Source organism: Podarcis tiliguerta, assembly GCF_965153285.1.
Source record: "Podarcis tiliguerta genome assembly, chromosome: 7".
NCBI classification, from domain to species: Eukaryota; Metazoa; Chordata; class Lepidosauria; order Squamata; family Lacertidae; genus Podarcis; species Podarcis tiliguerta.
Genome location: NC_139540.1, coordinates 14,069,677 through 14,088,693, shown reverse-complemented (window position 1 = coordinate 14,088,693; position 19,017 = coordinate 14,069,677). Strand labels below are relative to the sequence as shown.

At 45.8% G+C, this 19,017-nt stretch overlaps 1 protein-coding gene across 4 annotated transcripts; it reads right to left on the bottom strand.

The window, feature by feature from the left end:
* Window positions 1–1,060: 1,060 nt before the first annotated feature.
* Window positions 1,061–18,655, bottom strand: ANXA13 (annexin A13). 4 transcript variants are annotated; one of them, XM_083450697.1, is made up of 11 exons: window positions 18,575–18,652; window positions 13,539–13,614; window positions 11,203–11,297; window positions 9,674–9,844; window positions 9,529–9,562; window positions 9,372–9,451; window positions 7,954–8,022; window positions 5,809–5,910; window positions 3,960–4,035; window positions 2,966–3,078; window positions 1,061–1,424 (listed from the first exon to the last, which is right to left on the bottom strand). In XM_083450697.1, exons 1-11 carry the CDS (start codon window positions 18,587–18,589, stop codon window positions 1,305–1,307), a joined length of 951 nt encoding a protein of 316 aa, XP_083306823.1. In that variant the 5' UTR covers window positions 18,590–18,652; the 3' UTR covers window positions 1,061–1,304. The 4 variants fall into 4 exon arrangements, 3 of the variants coding, with proteins under 3 accessions (XP_083306823.1, XP_083306824.1, XP_083306825.1); XR_014513765.1 differs by having other exon boundaries at window positions 1,287–1,424; window positions 2,966–3,074; window positions 18,575–18,655; XM_083450698.1 differs by lacking the exon at window positions 5,809–5,910 and having other exon boundaries at window positions 18,575–18,653.
* Between the last annotated feature and the right edge of the window lie 362 nt (window positions 18,656–19,017).

Here is a 19,017-nt window from a genome sequence, read left to right as displayed (position 1 = left end):
TGTATACAAGTTGTACAAGTGACAATAAAGTATTTCCAAGTATTTTTAGTTTTGCATTAATGGGGGTCACTGTGCCTCGCATTTTACAAGGCCGAGGGTTCAGAACGTGGGGATCATTGCATTAGCCTTCCTGTGCAAAAGGACTGATTGCTAAACCACTCTGGGAAAAGTAGCTCTGGGGAGGGAATAAAGGTAAAGGTAAAGGGACCCCTGACCGTTAGGTCCAATCATGGACAACTCTGGGTTGTCATCTCGCTTTATTGGCCGAGGGAGCCGGCGTACAGCTTCCGGGTCATGTGGCCAGCATGACTAAGCCACTTCTGGCGAACCAGAGCAGCACACGGAAACATTGTTTACCTTCCCACCGGAGCAGTACCTATTTATCTACTTGCACTTTGACGTGCTTTCGAACTGCTAGGTTGGCAGGAGCAGGGACCGAGCAACAGGAGCTCACCCCATCGTGGTGATTCGAACCGCCGACCTTCTGATCAGCAAGCCCTAGGCTCTGTGGTTTAACCCACAGCACCACCCGCTGTGGAATGAGGGAATAGGGGTCTCCTAACAACTCTCAGCATCCTTAATGAAAAATAGCTCCCATAATTCTTTGGGGGAAGCCGTGATGGTTTAAAGTGGTATCATTGTGCTTTAAATGCATGGAGTGCTTGACATGTGGTAACACAGTGAGCTATAACACAAGTAGGACTTGAACTTAAATGCTCCATCCCATGGGCTCCCAGAGGTGAGAGTCAACCCAAGAATAGGTCCTCTGGTTCCTGGCCAGATATAGTCACCTCATGGGATAGGTTCAGAGGGAAAGCTGAGTCTATGCTGGCTACTGTCCCTCCAGCTCTGTGGGGAGGCCTAGCTCCTATTTCAAGAACCGCTAAGTGTGGTAAGTGGGGTCAGTCCACAACATTGTGCTTCTTGAGAGAGAGGAGCAATTGCCGCTTTGCCTCGCCTCCAAGGAAAAGAGCAGATTTTTCTGGCAAAGCTGAGGCGGAAAATCCCACGTGCCTGTTCTTGGAAATAAAAAAACACAACAACAATATACTCAATATACTCAATTACTAACATTATGTTGCTGTTTAATGACACTCTGTATCAGCCGCCCGAGGCTGCCTCTTGACTCTGCCCAATGGTAGGGCCAACATTGCAAAGAATTCTGCTCATTGTCTTCATTAAAAAAACCACACAAACCTACAATTGAAGTAGTAATCTGCCAGAGCTATTTAAAAACTCCTTCTTCATATATCTATATCTATATCTGTGCCATTCATTTTGGCACTCCTCTTTTCAACAAGGTCTCAGTGCAGTAGGGAGAGCAGCAGCTTCCTGAAATCTCCCGAAGTCTCGGATCGGATGGCTTCGGCCAGAGACCTGCTGTACATCTGCTGAAACCTCTCCTTGATTGTCTGAAGGTCAATCTTGAAAGCAAATGAGAAGAGATTAGGAGCCGTGGGGTCAAAAGCTTGACATGCCAGAGCATACTCTTTGGGGCCATAGGTGAGAAATAGCATGAGAAGATAAGTGAGCTCTCCCAGGACGCACTCAAGTTAGACTTTTCTGGCTGTTGCTTGTGGACCCCAAGCCCTGTCCATATATAGGCAAGGATTGGAACAAACTATAAAAAAACCCAACTGCCAATGATGCAGGAGCATGCCTCGCCCTGACAAAGGAAATGGGGTCCTTCCATAGAGTGAGGTATTCTGGGAGAGGCGGCTTGAGAGGAAGCCCGCAAAACTGCCGTTTTTCCAGGTTGGTAGACCTTACCTTTGTAATTGACTGAAATTACTGCGCCAAAAGGAAAGGGGGAGAGGAGCAGTGGCCTATTCAAATCTGGTAGGTGGCTTTAATCATATTTCTGCGTGGACTATCAGGAGACCTGCAAGGACACCCACTTCCCAATATATTCAGTGAACATGTGAGAGGGTGAGCGGAATTGTGCCCATTAGTCATGCCCTCTGATGCCAAGGTGCTCGCTTACTACATTCTGATTACTGCTTATGCCAGGTGCCCTATGGGCATGAATCTGTACTGATATAACCTCCTTATTATTCATTTATAAATTGATTTATATACTGCTTACATGCCCAGTTGTTGTTTTTTTAAATGTGTTTGGAAAGTTGTAACCATTGTAGAATGTTTTTGCTTTTAAATTCTGGCTATGATTGAAGAAGAAGAGGAGTTTGGATTTGATATCCCACTTTATCACTACCCGAAGGAGTCTCAAAGCAGCTAACACTCTCCTTTTCCCTTCCTCCCCCACAACAAACACTCTGTGAGGTGAGTGGGGCTGAGAGACTTCAGATAAGTGTGACTGGCCCAAGGTCACCCAGCAGCTGCATGTGGAGGAGCAGAGACGCAAACCTGGTTCACCAGATTACGAATCTACACCACACTGGCTCTCACCACACTGCCGCCTTGGGCACTTTTGGGAGGAAAGGCAGGATATTTATTAATGAAATAAATAAATAAAATAAATGGCTTCTAGGCGCTTTAAAATCACCATCAAAATCAATTAAAATACACAGCAAAACAAGCCTGCTTCCTTAGTGTATGTGTTAGGGGCTCACCAATTCAAGCATCAACATAAAGTCAAAACAATGTTTTCATAGGTCTACTTACGTAGGAGACTGTTGGCACAATTAAATCAGGAAGTTTAAGTTCAGCGGAATGGTTGCCTAAAGAGGTGTGCCTTTGTGAGCCGGCAGAATGCCAATACTGTTGGGGGACGTTCATATTTCACTTGTGTCCATGAGTGAAAAAGCCCACCTTCAAGTGACCACAAGCTGAAAATCATCAGGCCACTGGGGCTAGCAGAGCTACTGCATATTATTAGGGTGACAAGCATGCTGCTCAAGTGATGTCCGTGCTCCCCTCTTTCTATCCGGTCACTTTTAAAGGCGGTACTTATTGTAACGATAACACATTCAGACAAGAATTTAAGAATCCTCAAACGGCTCACCTCAGCCCTCGTCACCAGGATGCGAATCAAGGTCTCCTCGTCGGTTCCTGCGCCCTTCATGGACTCATACAGGCGAGTGGCGAAATAGCCTTGGCAGTCCCTGGCACATCTTACTAAAGAAAAACATTCCACGAGGACCCACAGTGGTGCCACCGAGAATGAAAATATGCAGCCAATGAATCAGATGCAGAGGCATAATGATGGTCTGAGTTTCCTCAGGCAGTAGTTGCTGGGCAGGGGCTACTGTTGGTGCAGCTGGCAGGTGAGTGTCACAGTGGCGTAGCGTGGGGGGTGCAGGGGGGGGCGGCCGCACCGGGCACAACATCTGGGGGGTAGGGTTAGGGGGTGCAAATCCACGGGTTAGGGGGCGCAAATCCACGGGTTAGGGGGTGCAAATTACTTGCCTTGCCCTGGGTGCTGACAACCCACGCTACGCCACTGGAGTGTCAGCCTGAGTTTTGGGCCCTGGGTCACCTGGAATAGGTGTGGGTCCTCCTTGACCCTCCTGTTCCTGTGGAACACCCATTCTGGGGGAGTTACGGTGGCATACATTCCACTGGTTGAGCCCCGGCTCAGTCAAGTTGAGCTACATCGGGACATAGGAAGCTGCCTTATACCGAATCAGATCATTGACCCACTGTAGATCAATATTGTCTACACTGACAGGCAGCAGCTATCTGGGGTTTTAGACTGGGCTCGGCATGCAGAGCAAATGCTCAGCTTAACTGCTGAGCCAGGATCCTCCCCCAAGATCTGCTGGGCTCAGGTGAGACAAGCCGACCCACCTATTCCAAACTCCGCTCATCCCGGGAGATCTGAAGTTTGAATTGTGCTAACAAGGCAAATTATAATTTTAGAAGGGGCTGCGTCAGAAGGGCTTCGGGTTCCAGAATATGATCCCCTCCCCACTCATGATTTCATCCAGTGTAGCAAATAGAGTCACTTCAAGAGATGATGATTTAAAAAATATATATTAAAAAGCCTTTGTTCTTACCAAGAGTTAGATAGGCCTTCTCAAGGTCTCCAGAAGTTTCGCTCTTAATGGCATCTTCAATATCTTTGCCAGTCAGCTACGGTGCAATAAACAAAGAAATCTCATAACTGTTCTTTGTAGCGCAGAGTTTAGTACAGAGATACCATGCGGCATTGCCACTGCTTTGTTTTGGGGGGGGGCGAGCAGGGGTTCCTGCTCTTTCCCCTTTAGCCTGGTACAAAAAAATATATGCTGTCAGTGGGAAGGTGGGGAAAGGAAGACCTTGTCTGCTTAGAGTATGTGTAGGGACTCTGGAATTCAAGCACACACCTTGGTCCTGCATACCTGAAGGAGCGTCTCCACCTCCATCGTTCAGCCCGGACACTGAGATCCAGCGCTGAGGGCCTTCTGGCAGTTCCCTCATTGCGAGAAGTGAGGTTACAGGGAACCAGACAGAGGGCCTTCTTGGTAGTGGCACCTACCCTGTGGAACGCCCTCCCTTCAGGTGTGAAGGAAATAAGCAGCTATCTTATCTTTAAAAGACATCTGAAGGCAGCCCTGCTTAGGGAAGTTTTTAATATTTAACGCTGTATTGTTTTTAACACTCGATTGGAAGCCGCCCAGAGTGGCTGGGGAAACTCAGCCAGATGGGCGGGGTATAAATAATAAATTATTATTATATTATTATTATGAAATCATAGAACCACAGCGTTGGAAGGGATCCTGAGGGTTATCTAGACCGACCCCTTGCAAAATGCAGGAATCACAGCTAATCTCTGCTTTAAAACTTCCAATGGAGTCCACCACCTCCTGAGGCTGTCCATTCCACTGTTGAACAGTTCTTACCACCAGAAAGTTCTTCCTAATGTTTAGTCATAATCTCCTCCCTTTGCTACTGGCCTAAACCCTGTCACCGATTTTGAAGCTCTGCTTAAATAGAACCGAAATTCCACCTTAACTATTAAAAACAAAAACCTGGCAGCCGGTTCCGAATCCTAGCTTTTGCACAAAAGATATTTTGTGTAAAAGCCAGACCACCTTCGACCAGTCAGTTGGCAACTTTAGCGAGTAGTCAGGGGTGAAGAACTTGTGAGCTTGAGGCGAGCCTTATTTTTAGAGTCTAATGTATTTGCTTAAGCAAAACGAGGTGTTTAAATAACTTTAAACTTAATCTAAATCGGCTTAGGGTTTAGTTAAAACAACACTTTTTGAAATTGCATTTTCTCCCAGCCTTCCTCGAAGGAGGTGGGTAACTGAACTAACTACCACAGAAATGACCCATATTATTCTCCTGTTTCCCTGCCTGCCTTTCTCTCCTCTCCCTCCCTTGCTTGTCCTGCGTTAAATGAAGAATTGATTCACCGCTGGATGGGTGGGACCTTATTGTCCACTGATGTTGTTGGTGGTATATTAGTAGCATTCAACAAAGTGGAAATGGCCCTTCTTCACACAGTGAAGGATTTAACTGTGGAATTTGCCACTGTAGAGAAAGCAGCCTTGTATTGAGTCAGACCATTGCTCAGTCTCGTGGACACTGACTGACAGAGGTTCTGCAGGATTCCATGTCTGGAAAGACACGTTCAAAAAATATCTACATGGTGCCTAGGGAACAACTTGCACTTTAATATCAGCAAGACAAAGGAGATGGTGAAGAAGAAGAAGAAGAAGAAGAAGAAGAAGAAGAAGAAGAAGAAGAAGAAGAGTTTGGATTTGATATCCCGCTTTATCACTAAAGCGGTGAGATGAGCACCGCAACCCCAGAGTCGGCCATGACTGGACCTAATGGTCAGGGGTCCCTTTACCTTTACCTAGCACTAGCATGGAGTTTCAGATGAAGTATCAGTTGGCACAACAGAACAACAGTACTCACATGTTTGTAGGCTTCAAAGGTAGCTCTCAGCTGCATGTAGTTTCTCTTCGCCAAGACATCATTGAAAGCCAGCTCGTCAGTTCCCCAGCGGCCTTCTCCTGCCTCAGAGATGGAAGACCACTATAACTATAGGAGTTGTGACCCATCCACTGAGAATAGGCTAAGAATTTAAATTCCACGAATGTAAATATGGGTCAAGCTTGGTTTGTGTTTCTTCGTGTAGAGAGATTAAGCAATGTTGAATCTGTCAATTTCGCTTTCCCCAAGTTTCCCAATAAGAAGTTAGATTCTCCACATTTTCATACGAGTTCGCAGATTTTTTTTAGGGTCATGCGAAAATTCCTCAGACCATTTTTCCAAATACACAAGTTTGCCTAATATACAGATTTTTGCAAAGCCGTTTTATCTAAGATGATGGATTTTTGGTGTATATTTTTTTCCACCAATGTGTATTTTTAAAGCAGAGTCTATCCTGGTATATGTGTTTTTGGTACACATTACTCAGCTGGAGAACTGGGCTGCAAAATTTGGAGGGGTGTGAATTTCAAAGGATGGCTGTTTTTCAGTCCGCATATTGTTTCAGGATGCGTGAATCATGTAGGTTCACAGTTAAACCCGAACAGAATCAATTTCTGCCCCATGTCTGGTAGAGATAGAATGGCCACAGACCCTCTTTCAACAGGAGAACAGCCAGCCCTCTGTTTAAAGCAGGCTTCCTCAACCTTGGCCCTCCAGATGTTTTTGGCCTACAACTCCCATGATCCCTAGCTAGCAGGACCAGTGGTCAGGGGTGATGGGAACTGTAGTCTCGAAACATCTGGAGAGCCGAGGTTGAGGAAGCCTGGTTTAAAGGATCAAAGTCCAGCTTAAAGATAAAGAACCATGAGAAGGAAAGACAGGAGCTTCAAAGTTGCTCATTGGCCATTAGCACCTGGGCAGCAGACTGATGAGGCATGTAGACCACCTCCTCAAAGGCTTCCCCGCTATGATGAGATAGATGTATTGTATTCCTCTGTTTAAATTTTAATTATTTCTAAATTTGCACCTGTGCCAGTTAGCACAGTGGTTCTCAACCTGTGGGTCCCCAGATGTTGTTGGACTACAACTCCCATCATCCCTGAGCTCTGGCCTTGCTAGTTAGGGGTGAAAGGAGTTGTAGAGAAAGGCTGAGTTAGCACATAACAGGTGTTTCTGTTTGTTTGTCCGTTTTGCAGATCTCTGCTGACTCTTGGCCTCTTCTTTGAGTGATGCATATCTATTTTTTAGACAGTGGCCACCCCAAGGGAGGGAACTCCTTCCTTGTAAGGACAGTTTAGCAATGGGATAAATGCTCAAGGAAGCTTTTAGCTGATGGTGGATATTAAGAGTTTGCTTAATTGGAACTGGTGGGCAGTTGGCTGTACCAAAGCACCTGGAATGCAAATCACACCTAACCGCAGGTCAGAAGGAGAAACACTCTTGAGACCCTCCAAGTGTCCCTATTTTTCAGGGGCAGCCCCAGATTTTCAGAAGCTGTGCCGGTTTCTGATTTGATCCCAGAATGTCCCGCTTTTCCTTAGGACCTCCCTATTTTCACTGGAGAGATGTTGGATGGCATGGATACGATGCCCTTATTTTCATCGGAGAAATGTTGGAGGAGACGTTTTCATTGGAGAAATGTTGGAGGGCATGGATAGGATGTCCCTATTTTCATCGGAGAAATATTGGAGGGTATGTCCTCTGTTGCTTGTTCTATAGAGAATGCCACCTGGACAGCTGGTGAAGCACCAGTTTGGGGATTCAGCTGGGACTATAGCATGGAATTTCAATGTGTTGAGGCTGATAACAGGGTACCATGCTGTCTGCCTGTGTTTGCTTCAGAACCCTAATACAGTGGTACCTCGGGTTAAGTAGTTAATTCGTTCCGGAGGTCCGTACTTAACCTGAAACTGTTATTAACCTGAAGCACCACTTGCTAATGGGGCCTTCTGCTGTCGCCGCCCCGCTAGAGCACAATTTCTGTTCTCATCCTGAAGCAAAGTTCTTAACCTGAAGCACTATTTCTGGGTTAGCGGAGTCTGTAACCTGAAGCGTATGTAACCCGAGGTACCACTGTAATAATAAAAGCTGCTCCACCTGTTTATGCTATATCATTATTGTGCTTACTTCATAGAGATCCTTGGCATCTTTCTGAGCCAGGTTTTCATTAGTCTCCATCCCTTGATCTCTGCTAGCCTGGGGGTAGAAATGGCACCCAGTTAAGAAAAAGGACAAACAAAGAACAGGCTGTTTTCCTTCTTGTATGGAAGGTTCCCCCTGCCCTGGGCTACTGGAAATGGTTTTTAGCATTCCTCAGCTCTACCCTCTGATTTCAAAGCCCTTCTTATTAATTTCAGGTTTGCAGCTACTACTTGCTGGTGAGGGAATTAACCCCATAATTTATTTGTTTGCTCCAGAATTGAGTCCTGTCATTGAAACCGAAGCAGGTGAACTCTTCCCAGAGTGGCTTAACAATCCCTCTTTCCTGGGGAACTCTAGGAATTGTAGCTCTATCAAGGGAACAGGGTCTCCTAACAAGTCTCAGCACCCTTAATGAACTACAGTTCCCAGGATTCCTTGGGGGAAGCCATGACTGTTTAAAGTGATGTGACACTGCTTGAATGTATAGTGCAGATGGGTTGGGAATACACAACCAAACAGAGCAATTTCCACACAATTTAGTGTTGCAGGCAGTGGTGTGCATTGTCAAGATTCTCCAGAACGGAGGTGAACAAACTGGGATGGCTCTGGAAAAATGGCTGGTGTAGATTAAGCACCCTTTAATCTGAAAACTTTAAAAACCATCTGACAAAGAGATGCATCAGTTTTTGTGCTGCCCTCTAGTGAGTGTTGACAAGCAAAACTGGAAACAAGACGCACAAATCTCATTCTTTCCCTGTTGTTTCCTCAGTTTTGTTTTGCCCCGTAAGATAAGCCTTCTGCACCCCTTGAGCTTTCCCCATTCAGCAGTAGCTTGAAGGAACAAAGGAGATAAGAAAATCCATGTGCATTAAGTAGAATGAGATAGTAGCTGGGCACAGCAATTTGAACCCCCAATCTGCTGTGCAGTGCAGTTTGGGGGTGACCCTGCTGCAAAAGAGGGACGCGGGTGGCACTGTGGGTTAAACCACAGAGCCTAGGACTTGACGATCAGAAGATCGGTGGTTCGAATCCCCACGATGGGGTGAACTCCCGTTGCTCGGTCCCTGCTCCTGCCAACCTAGCAGTTCGAAAGCACGTCAAAGTGCAAGTCGATAAATAGGTACCACTCTGGCGGGAAGGTAAACAGCATTTCCGTGCGCTGCTCTGGTTTGCCAGAAGCGGCTTAGTCATGCTGGCCACATGACCCGGAAACTGTCTGTCGGCTCCCTCGTCAATAAAGCAAGATGAGCACCTGAACCCCAGAGTCGGTCATGACTGGATCTAATGGTCAGGGGTCCCTTTACCTTTACCTTACTGCTGCAAAAGAGTACCCCAATGGCAGACAGGTGTCCCCAGGACTCAGGCTCTCCTCCTCTATGATAAACAGTCCAACCCCTCCTCACCTTCAACACAGAGAGGAGTATCTTCCTCACTGACCCACTGGTATCGCTTTTGACGTCAGATTCCAGATCCCTGTCAAAGACTTTGAAGAAAAGGAAGAGAGTGACTGCTCGAGCCTTTTCACTCAAGCAGGAGTTCTTGAAATAAGACATGACTTACTCCTTTGGTAGGCAGCTTTTATGGCTAAAATTTGCTGGGAGAGAGAAAAGAAAAACAGGTGGTTTTATGGGAGGAGCTGTTTTTTCTATGTTGTTATCTGGTTAAAAGACATCTAAAAGTGATGCAGAAGGCCGGATGGTCCTACCTGGTTGACCCGTGTGCACAGGATCTCAATCAGGACTGACTCATCTGTCCCCACACCTTTCATTGCCTTCCGAAGCTGCCTGGCCTCGTAGTCGCACGGCTGGTCCAGTAGGGCCAGGGCAGTCTTTTCGAAATCCCCACTCAGCTCTCCTTTCAGCACTTCCCCCAGATCCTAAAAAAAAAAAACAAGGGGAAAAATAATCACAAGCCATCCTTTAAGTCACAGTGAAGAACACCTTGCGCAGGTCAAGAGGACAGGAGGAGAATCGGTGGGACTTGCTAAAATGTATATGTCTGAATCAAATAAGTGCTGGAGATGTAATGAGGTAGAGGGTACATTTTATCATATGTGGGAGCCAGTGTGGTGTAGTGGTTAAGAGCAGTAGACTCGTAATCTGGTGAACTGGGTTTGATTCCCCACTCCTCCACATGCAGCTGCTGGGTGACCTTGGGCTAGTCACACTTCTCTGAAGTCTCTCAGCCCAATCACCTCAAAGAGTGTTTGTTGGGGGGGAGGAAGGGAAAGGAGAATGTTAGCCGCTTTGAGACTCTGTAGGGTAGTGATAAAGCGGGTTATTAAATCCAAACTCTTCTACTTCTTCTTCTTGTAAAAGGTGAAAAGAGTATTGGGAAATGATATATAATGAATTGGAAAAAAATGTTTAAAGTTCCTTTCCAAAAAAGCCAGTCCTTTTTGTTGGGGATAATTCAGAGGGAAATTCCCAGGTGTCAAAAACTATTGTTTATGTATGCTATTAATGCAGCCCATGTTTTGCTAGCCCCCAAATGGAAAATGTGTGAGGTCCCACCCAAAGAAGAATGGCAACCTAAACGGATGCAATACACACAGCGTGCAAATTTAACATATAGAATATGAGAACAAGAAGAACATATATTTAGAGAAGACTGGAAAATGTTTACTGATTATATGGGTGAAAATTGCGTACATTTAAAAACGCTGGTACCGTTAAGATAAATTCAACAGTGTAAATAAGTTTTGATGGTGTAACTATGGACTACTGAATGGTTTAGTTCATGTAAAATATGCAGGGATGTATGGTATGCAAAATGAACTGTGGAAAGAGAAGAAGGGAAGTCATTCATTTAAGGTTGTTGGCCACCTCATGAGAAGAGAAGACTCCCTGGAAAAGACCCTGGTTTTGGGAAAGATGGAGGGCACAAGGAGAAGGGGATGACAGAGGACGAGATGGTTGGACAGTGTTCTCGAAGCTACCAGCATGAGTTTGACCAAACTGCGGGAGGCAGTGGAAGACAGAAGTGCCTGGCGTGCTCTGGTCCAGGGGGTCACGAAGAGTCGGACATGACTAAATGACTAAACAACAACAAATGGATACTTTGAAATGTAAATTAGAAAAAAATTAATAAAAACTATATATAGAAAAGGAAGAGGATTGGTGGGAACAGTGGGTGGGTGCTGCGATGCACAGCTGACAGCAGGGGTGGAGAACCTTTTGTGCTCTCGAGGGCCACATTGTCTTCATTTCGAAGGCCATACACCCACAGCAATACCTTGCCATATATGGCTTGGTACTTCTGCTTCATTTGCTGTCTCTGGTCTGATGAACGGTTGGACAAGATCTCAATAATGACCTTTTCATCCGTCCCTGGAAAATATGAATGCAAAGGAAGACGTCAGCATGAAACCAATCTTTCTTGTAAAGTGGAGAGGGGATGGACAGTTATCCCTTTCTTCCCAGTCTGAGAGTTTAGGGCTAGCACTGAATAGATGTTGCATACATAGCCATAAATCAGATATAAGGTAGAGGTAAAGGACCCCTAGTTGGTTAAGTCCACTCAAAGGCGACTATGGGGTTGTGACGCTCATCTCACTTTCAGGCCAAGGGAGCCGGCATTTGTCCACAGACAGCTTTCCAGGTCATGTGGCTAGTATGACTAAATCGCTTCTGGTGCAATGGGACATCGTGACGGAAACCAAAGCGCATGGAAACACTGTTTACCTTCCAGCCACAGCAGTACCTATTTATCTACTTGCACTAGTGTGCTTTCGAACTGCTAGGTTGGCAGGAGCTGGGACAGAACAATGGGTATTCACCACATCACGCAATTCAAACTGCCGAACTTATGATTGGCAAGTCCAATAGGCTCAGTGGTTTAGACCACAGTGCCACATGTGTCCCCCAAATCAGATATGGGGACTCTGTGGACCTCTAGATGTTATTGAACTCCAACTGCCACCAATCCAAGCCAGCATGGCCAACGGTCAGGCATGATGGGAATTATGGTCCAATAACTTCTTGGGTTGCCTTCAACTAAGTGCTACCCATAGGAGGGCCATTGAAATTAATGGGCCTAATTAAGTCGAGTTGGTTAATTTCAGTGGGACTACTCTGAGGGCATCTAACACTGGCAACAACCGTGTGGAGGGCCACACATTTGTCATCTTTGCCATAAATAGTTGTGATGGATTCAGTTGATGTTTCATCATCTACGCCACAAATTACTCAAAGCATCTTGGAATGCAAAGTTTTCCTGTGAATGACATGCCTGCTTCTCTTATTGATCAAATCTCACCAATATTTGCAAGTGAGCCTGTGTAACTGCTGTGTATTTGTACATGAACACCAGCTTAACAGAGTTAAGTTTATAGTTTCATTGGGAAGTGCCAACTAGGTAAAGTAAAGGTAAAGGTACCCCTGCCCGTACGGGCCAGTCTTGACAGACTCTAGGGTTGTGCGCTCATCTCACTCTATAGGCCGGGAGCCAGCGCTGTCCGAAGACACTTCCGGGTCACGTGGCCAGCGTGACAAGCTGCATCTGGCGAGCCAGAGCCGCACACGGAAACACCGTTTACCTTCCCGCTAGTAAGCGGTCCCTATTTATCTACTTGCACCCGGGGGTGCTTTCGAACTGCTAGGTTGGCAGGCGCTGGGACCGAACAAACGGGAGCGTACCCCGCCACGGGGATTCAAACCGCCGACCTTTCGATCGGCAAGCCCTAGGCGCTGAGGCTTTAACCCACAGCGCCACCCGCGTCCCGCCAACTAGGTAGACTTCCACTAAAATGTGAGCTGAACTGATTTCCCCTCCTTCCCCTAATAGCAAAAGGCATTTTTTATATAGAAATGTGTTGACTACCAATCCAGTGTCCTCCACAACCTCACAATGGTCATATTCATGCCATGCATTTAAAATGCTGTGATACCACTTTAAACAGTCATGGCTTCACACAAAGTATTATGGGATGTATTATGGTATTTTAATATTTTGATGGAAGCCACCTAGAGTGGCTGGGGAAGCTCAGCCAGATGGGTGGGATACAAATTATTATTATTATTATTAGTAGTAGTAGTAGTAGTAGTAGTAGAGGTGTAGTTTGTTAAGGGTGCTGAGAGTTGTTAAGGTAAAAAAGGTAAAGGACCCCTGGACAGTTAAGTCCAGCCAAAGGCAACTATGGGGTTGTAGCACTCATCTCACTTTTCAGGTTGAGGGAGCCAGCCTTTGTTTGCAGACAGCTTTCTGGGTCATGTGGCCAGCATGACTAAACCGCTTCTGGCGCAACTGAACACCGTGATGGAAACCAGAGTGCATGGAAACACCATTTACCTTCCTGCTGCAGTGGTACCTATTTATCTACTTGCACTGGCATGCTGTCAAACTGCAAGGTTGGCGGGAGCTGGGACAGAGCAATGGGAGCTCACCCCGTTGAGCAGATTTGAACCGCCGACCTTCTGATCGGCAAGCCCAAGAGGCTCAGTGATTTAGACCACAGTGTCACCCGCGTCCACTGTCCCCCCCGCATCTAAAAAAGAGTGTCTTGTTTTGTGGCAGGGTTTGGTCCTCTGCGTGGGATTATTGCCATGCAGGGTAAATAACAGGATTCTTACCCATCCCTTTGCAAGCTTTATGGACCTTCTTGGCATCTCGCTCGGCATCAAAATCGTGGTGGCGCCGAATAGTTGGCTAAGAAACGGAGGACATCATTAAATGATGGGGGTGTCCATATTCCTCTCCCCCTACAGTTGCCTTTCTCTCTCTATTTATATACCATAAAAAATATGAAGGTGCTTTTACAACAAGAATATTTATACAGAAAAATTTACAAAGACCACCAACTATTACGGAAAGCTGCTAATTCAGGGGTCAGCAACCCTTTTCAGCCGTGGGCTGGTCCACTGTCCCTCAGACCATGTGGTGGGCCAGACTATTTTTTTTTGGGGGGGGGGGGTGAATGAATTCTTATGCCCCACAAATAACCCAGAGGTGCATTTTAAATAAAAGGACACATTCAACTCATGTAAAAACATGCTGATTCCCGGACTGTCCACGGGCTGGATTGAGAAGGCGATTGGGCTGCATCTGGCCCATGGGCCTTAGGTTGCCTACCCCTGTGTTAACTGCCTATAGAAGCTTGAAGAAGAGAAGAAGAGTTTGGATTTGATATCCTGCTTTATCACTACCCTAAGGAGTCTCAAAGCGGCTAACATTCTCCTTTCCCTTCCTCCCCCACAACAAACACTCTGAGAGGTGAGTGGGGCTGAGAGACTTCAGAGAAGTGTGATTAGTCCAAGGTCACCCAGCAGCGGCATGTGGAGGAGTGGGGAAGCGAACCCGGTTCCCCAGATTACGAGACTACCGCTCTTAACCACTACACCACACTGGCTCTCATGGCTCTCTCTTGGCAGCATAGAAAAATTTTCAGTAGGCATTTGAGGGTTAAACCAGAAGGCACCTGCAGTTGCCCTTTGCCCTGTCTTTACAGCTGCAAGGGACACATCCTGAGCCTGACCAGCCACACCTGACACCCAAACACTCACCTGTAGGGTTGTCTGTAGGTTAGCATCATCCCAGGCCCTGAGGTTGCATTTTGTGTGAATTTCTCCTAATACTGTATACACATTTTTTGCATGCGATTTTGCTTCATGTACACATTTTTGCAAATCTATTTTCTCTAATATGATATTTTATTTTCACTAATATACGCAGGGCTTTTTTTCCCCAGCCAGAGCTTAGCTCCAGAACCTACCGGTAGGCACCATTGCCATTCTAAGAGAACAAGGGAGAAGTTTATTGTGAGCTCCGACACCACTTTTCCTAGAAAAATAGCATTCAATACATTAGAGCCAGTGTGGTGTAGTGGTTAAGAGCGGTAGTCTCCTAATCTGGGGAACCGGGTTCGCGTCTCCGCTCCTCCACATGCAGCTGCTGGGTGACCCTGGGCTAGTCACACTTCTCTGAAGTCTCCCAGCCTCACTCTCCTCACAGAGTGTTGGTTGTGGGGGAGGAAGGGAAAGGAGATTGTTAGCCGCTTTGAGACTCCTTTGAGTAGTGATAAAGCAGGATATCAAATCCAAACACTCTCTTTTTATGAAATTTTGTAAGCGCTACTTGGCTGCTACTATGGCAAAACTGGGTAGAATCTTGAAAGATGGCTGTGCTGTGGTTCTTATGTGGTTTTGGAAAATGTGGAATTAGGTAGGCTCGCCTTTAAATATGAACTGAATTTCTCCTGTGATCTGTACTCTGGAGTCCTTGTAACAGATGAATCACACATCCCATGCATCCATACACACACATCATAATGAGAGGCATTGGGCTAGATAAATTAGATTGACTGAAACTATGGCAATAAGTCAACCAGGAAATCCTGAAGACATGAACAGCAAATGTCTCATTTACGTTTCAACAAATAGACTTTGATGGCAGAAGGTTAGCTTGGGCAAATGAAGGCTGACAAGATTAATTGTCCATTGACTTGGGTTTAATTATTAATTGTATTAGGAGCTTCTAGACTTCAGGGAGTTTTTTTGGCTATGCTGATGGGAGTTGTAGTCTAAACATCTGAAGATTGCCAGCTTGTTGAAGGCTGTCCTGGAGAGCAGAATTAACATGGGGCTACATGGGCCCTATGGGACGCGGGTGGTGCTGTAGGTTAAACCACAGAGCCTAGGGCTTGCTGATCAGAAGGTCGGTGGTTCAAATCCCCACGATGGGGTGAGCTCCCATTGCTCAGTCCCTGCTCCTGCCAACCTAGCAGTTCAAAAGCACGTCAAAGTGCAAGTAGATAAATAGGTACCGCTCTGGTGGGAAGGTAAACGGTGTTTCCATGCGCTGCTCTGGTTCGCCAGAAGTGGCTTAGTCATGCTGGCCACATGACCCGGAAGCTGTACGCCGGCTCCCTCGGCCAATAAAGCGAGATGAGCGCCGCAACCCCAGAGTCGGCCATGACTGGACCTAATGGTCAGGGGTCCCTTTACCTTTACCTTACATGGGCCCTATAGCAAAACTTTATCACAGTATAAAATGTGGGTGCTAGGTGACTGTTCTGGAGCAAAAAAGGGTTGTGTAGGAAACTGCCTTACATCAGGACAGATTATTTGTCCATCCAGCTCAGTGCTTTCTGGCAGAAGCTCTCCGGGATTTCAGCTCTGCTTCGTTTTTCTATTAACTGGAGATACCTGGGACTTTTTGAAGGCAAAATGTGACCTCCACAACTCAGGTATGGGCCCTCCCTGCCCATGGCTTACTTCCAGGTGGTTTTTCTTACCAGGATTCCCCCCCCTCTTCTCAGATAAAACTATGATATCAGAAGTGAGCTCCTCTGGGACAAAGGCCTTGGGCAGTGAGGGAATGAATGCAGGAGGATTTGGCTCCCATCACATGCACATGCTATAATAACCAGACCCCCATCTCCTGTGTTATACATGATTGGTTTAAATAAATCTCCTGGTGTTAGGTAAAGGACCCCTGGACGGTTAAGTCCAGTCAAAGGTGACTATGGGGTTGCGGCGCTCATCCCGCTTTCAGGCCGAGGGAGCCGGCGTTTGTCCACAGACAGCTTTCCAGGTCATGTGGCGAGCATGACTAAACCACTTCTGGCGCAACGGGACACCGTGATGGAAGCCAGAGTGCACGGAAACACGGTTTACCTTCCCACCACAGTGGGACCTATATTTACCTGCTTGCACTGGCGTGCTTTCGAACTGCTAGGTTGGCAGGAGCTGGAACAGAGCAGCGGGAGCTCAGCCCATCACGCAGATTCAAACCGCCGACCTTCTGATGGCAAGCCCAAGAGGCTCAGTGCTTTAGACTGTGTGACCCATATCTCCTGGCATTATTCTTAGTTTGACTGTTGTCCCATCCACCCATTCATTCCCTCTCTATGTGCACAGGAAATGTGTGTGTTGGAGGAATAGGAAATGTGTGTATTGGAGGCCAAACTGTGTCTCTTAATCCCACCCTTGACGCAACTGTGGCCAGCTGAGGTTCTGCTTGCAGGCTTCCCATTGGCATCTGGTTGGCTACTGTGAGAACAGGTTGCTGTTCTAGATAAAGCTTTTGCTCTGAATCCACAAGGCTTTTCTTCAGCTTTCAGCTAATCCCCATGAGTCAACTATTCCTCCAGAAATGGTCCAGATAATCTGTGTGCCCATACTGACCCCACCCTTAGTAAACCATTTACCAAACTCCGATAGTCTTGACTTCTGCATAGTTTTAACGTTCAGAATTCATTAAAGTCTAGATTGTTTATAATGTAATGTTAAGAAGCAACCCTCTGCATTAATATAATTTTCTGATTCCCCTTTTTTTATTCCCTCTTGCGGTAACTCCAAGGAGCCAAGAGAGCTTCAAAAGAAGAACCAAAATTGCCTTTCGGGAAGCACAAGAAGGTGGCATAAGCAAACCGGTTTAAGTTAAGCCGGTGTAAAGTTACACCAGATCCAAACCCAGTTCAGCGACAGGGTTGCTGCTGCTCTGGCTAAGCCCCGGCAGAGAGAAAACAAGACTTGAAAATACAGTGGTACCTCGGGTTACAAACACCTCGGGTCACAAACACTTCGGGTTACAGACTCTGCTAACCCGGAAGTAGTACCTCAGGTTAAGAACTCTGCCCCGGGATGAGAACAGAAACCGCGTGGTGGCAGCAGGAGGCCCCATTAGCTAAAGTGGTACCTCAGGTTAAGAACGGTTTCAGGTTAAGATGTTGGATTTTTTGGAGCTGGCTGACCTGACTGTAAGTATCTGCGACCAGAAAGAAGAGGAGATACAAGAGGATTGGAAGAAATTTAAAGTATATTTAGCTAAATATTGTAATATAAGATAAATAGAAAATTCTTGGAAGTAATAAATAGGCTTAGGGGTAGAATAAGAATATGTGGTAGTAAATATTAAGGATTAGAATATTAATCAAACAGAAGAGGATAGTAAATGAAAGGAGTTGATTTTATCAGAAATATGATTTTGGAGAACTGTTACACAGGTGATATAATAAAATTCAGTTAGAGGGGATTTGAGGAAGTCAGTTGTCAATGTAACAAGAATTAGATATTTGAAAAAACAAATTTTCTTTCTGTTTAGTTTATTGTTTATTATATTGTAATGGGTTTTCTTTTTTTCTTTTTGTCATAAATGAGGAAAATCAATAAAAAAGTTTAAAAAAAGAAAAAAGAATGGTTTCATGTTAAGAACGGACCTCTGGAACAAATTAAGTTCATAACCAGAGGTAGCACTGTAGTCTTCAGTGCCAGATGGGCAGGTCAAGTGACCAAGCAAAACAGGCTTAGGACCTAGGCTAAGTCCCGCCACCCCTGAACACTCCCCTTGGGAGGCTTATACTGGCCTGGTTCAGCCAGTTTGGGATGATGGCATATCTTTGGCTGAATCCAATGCTTTCCCCCCTCAGCCGGAACTCACAGGAACTCAGTTCTGTCACCTCTCAGGTGGGCGCCATTGCCATTATAAAAGAGCAGGGAGGCGTTCAGGCCAGTTCTGACACCCCTTTTTCTAGAAAAACAGCACTGGCTGATTAAAACGGGTCTCTTTAGCATATGTCTGTAGGCTGCAGACATGAAAAAAATGGATCTTTGGACCCCCATAGTGAACAAGGCTAAATGGGCAAAAGGGAAGAGGGAAGATTACTTACATGAAAGTTGCCCATCTCTCCTTAGAACTCAGGGACCTTGTTGTCTAATAAGGCAGGTGTCTCTTAATATCAAGGTTTTATGCTTTTACAGTTCCGGGATTAATAAATAACCAATGGCATCATTTTAGTCATTTAATCCATAAGTGATTGTTTGTACCATCTCTTTCTTAATACTTAGGGGCCATAAAAAAAACACAGAGAGAGAGAGAAAAATTGTGTTTTGAGTAGTTATCTAAAGGTGCTACATTTATTCGAACAGATTAGGGAGGAGATTCTCCCAGCTCCACACAGAGAAATACCTCCCTGGAAAAGCATCAGGGCAGAAGGAAGACTCATAATAATAATAATAATAATAATAATAATAATAATAATTTTTTATTTACACCCCGCCCATCTGGCTGGGTTTCCCCAGCCACTCTGGGCAGCTTCCAACCAAATATTAA

Excerpts from the sequence above, each read along its gene's own strand:
- ANXA13 (XM_083450697.1), bottom strand. Across the intron at positions 9,563-9,673 it reads TGTGCACACGGGTCAACCAG|CAAATTTTAGCCATAAAAGC; the intron begins GTAGGACCATCC and ends TCTCTCTCCCAG. Across the intron at positions 4,036-5,808 it reads CCTTTGAAGCCTACAAACAT|CTGACTGGCAAAGATATTGA; the intron begins GTGAGTACTGTT and ends ATTGCACCGTAG.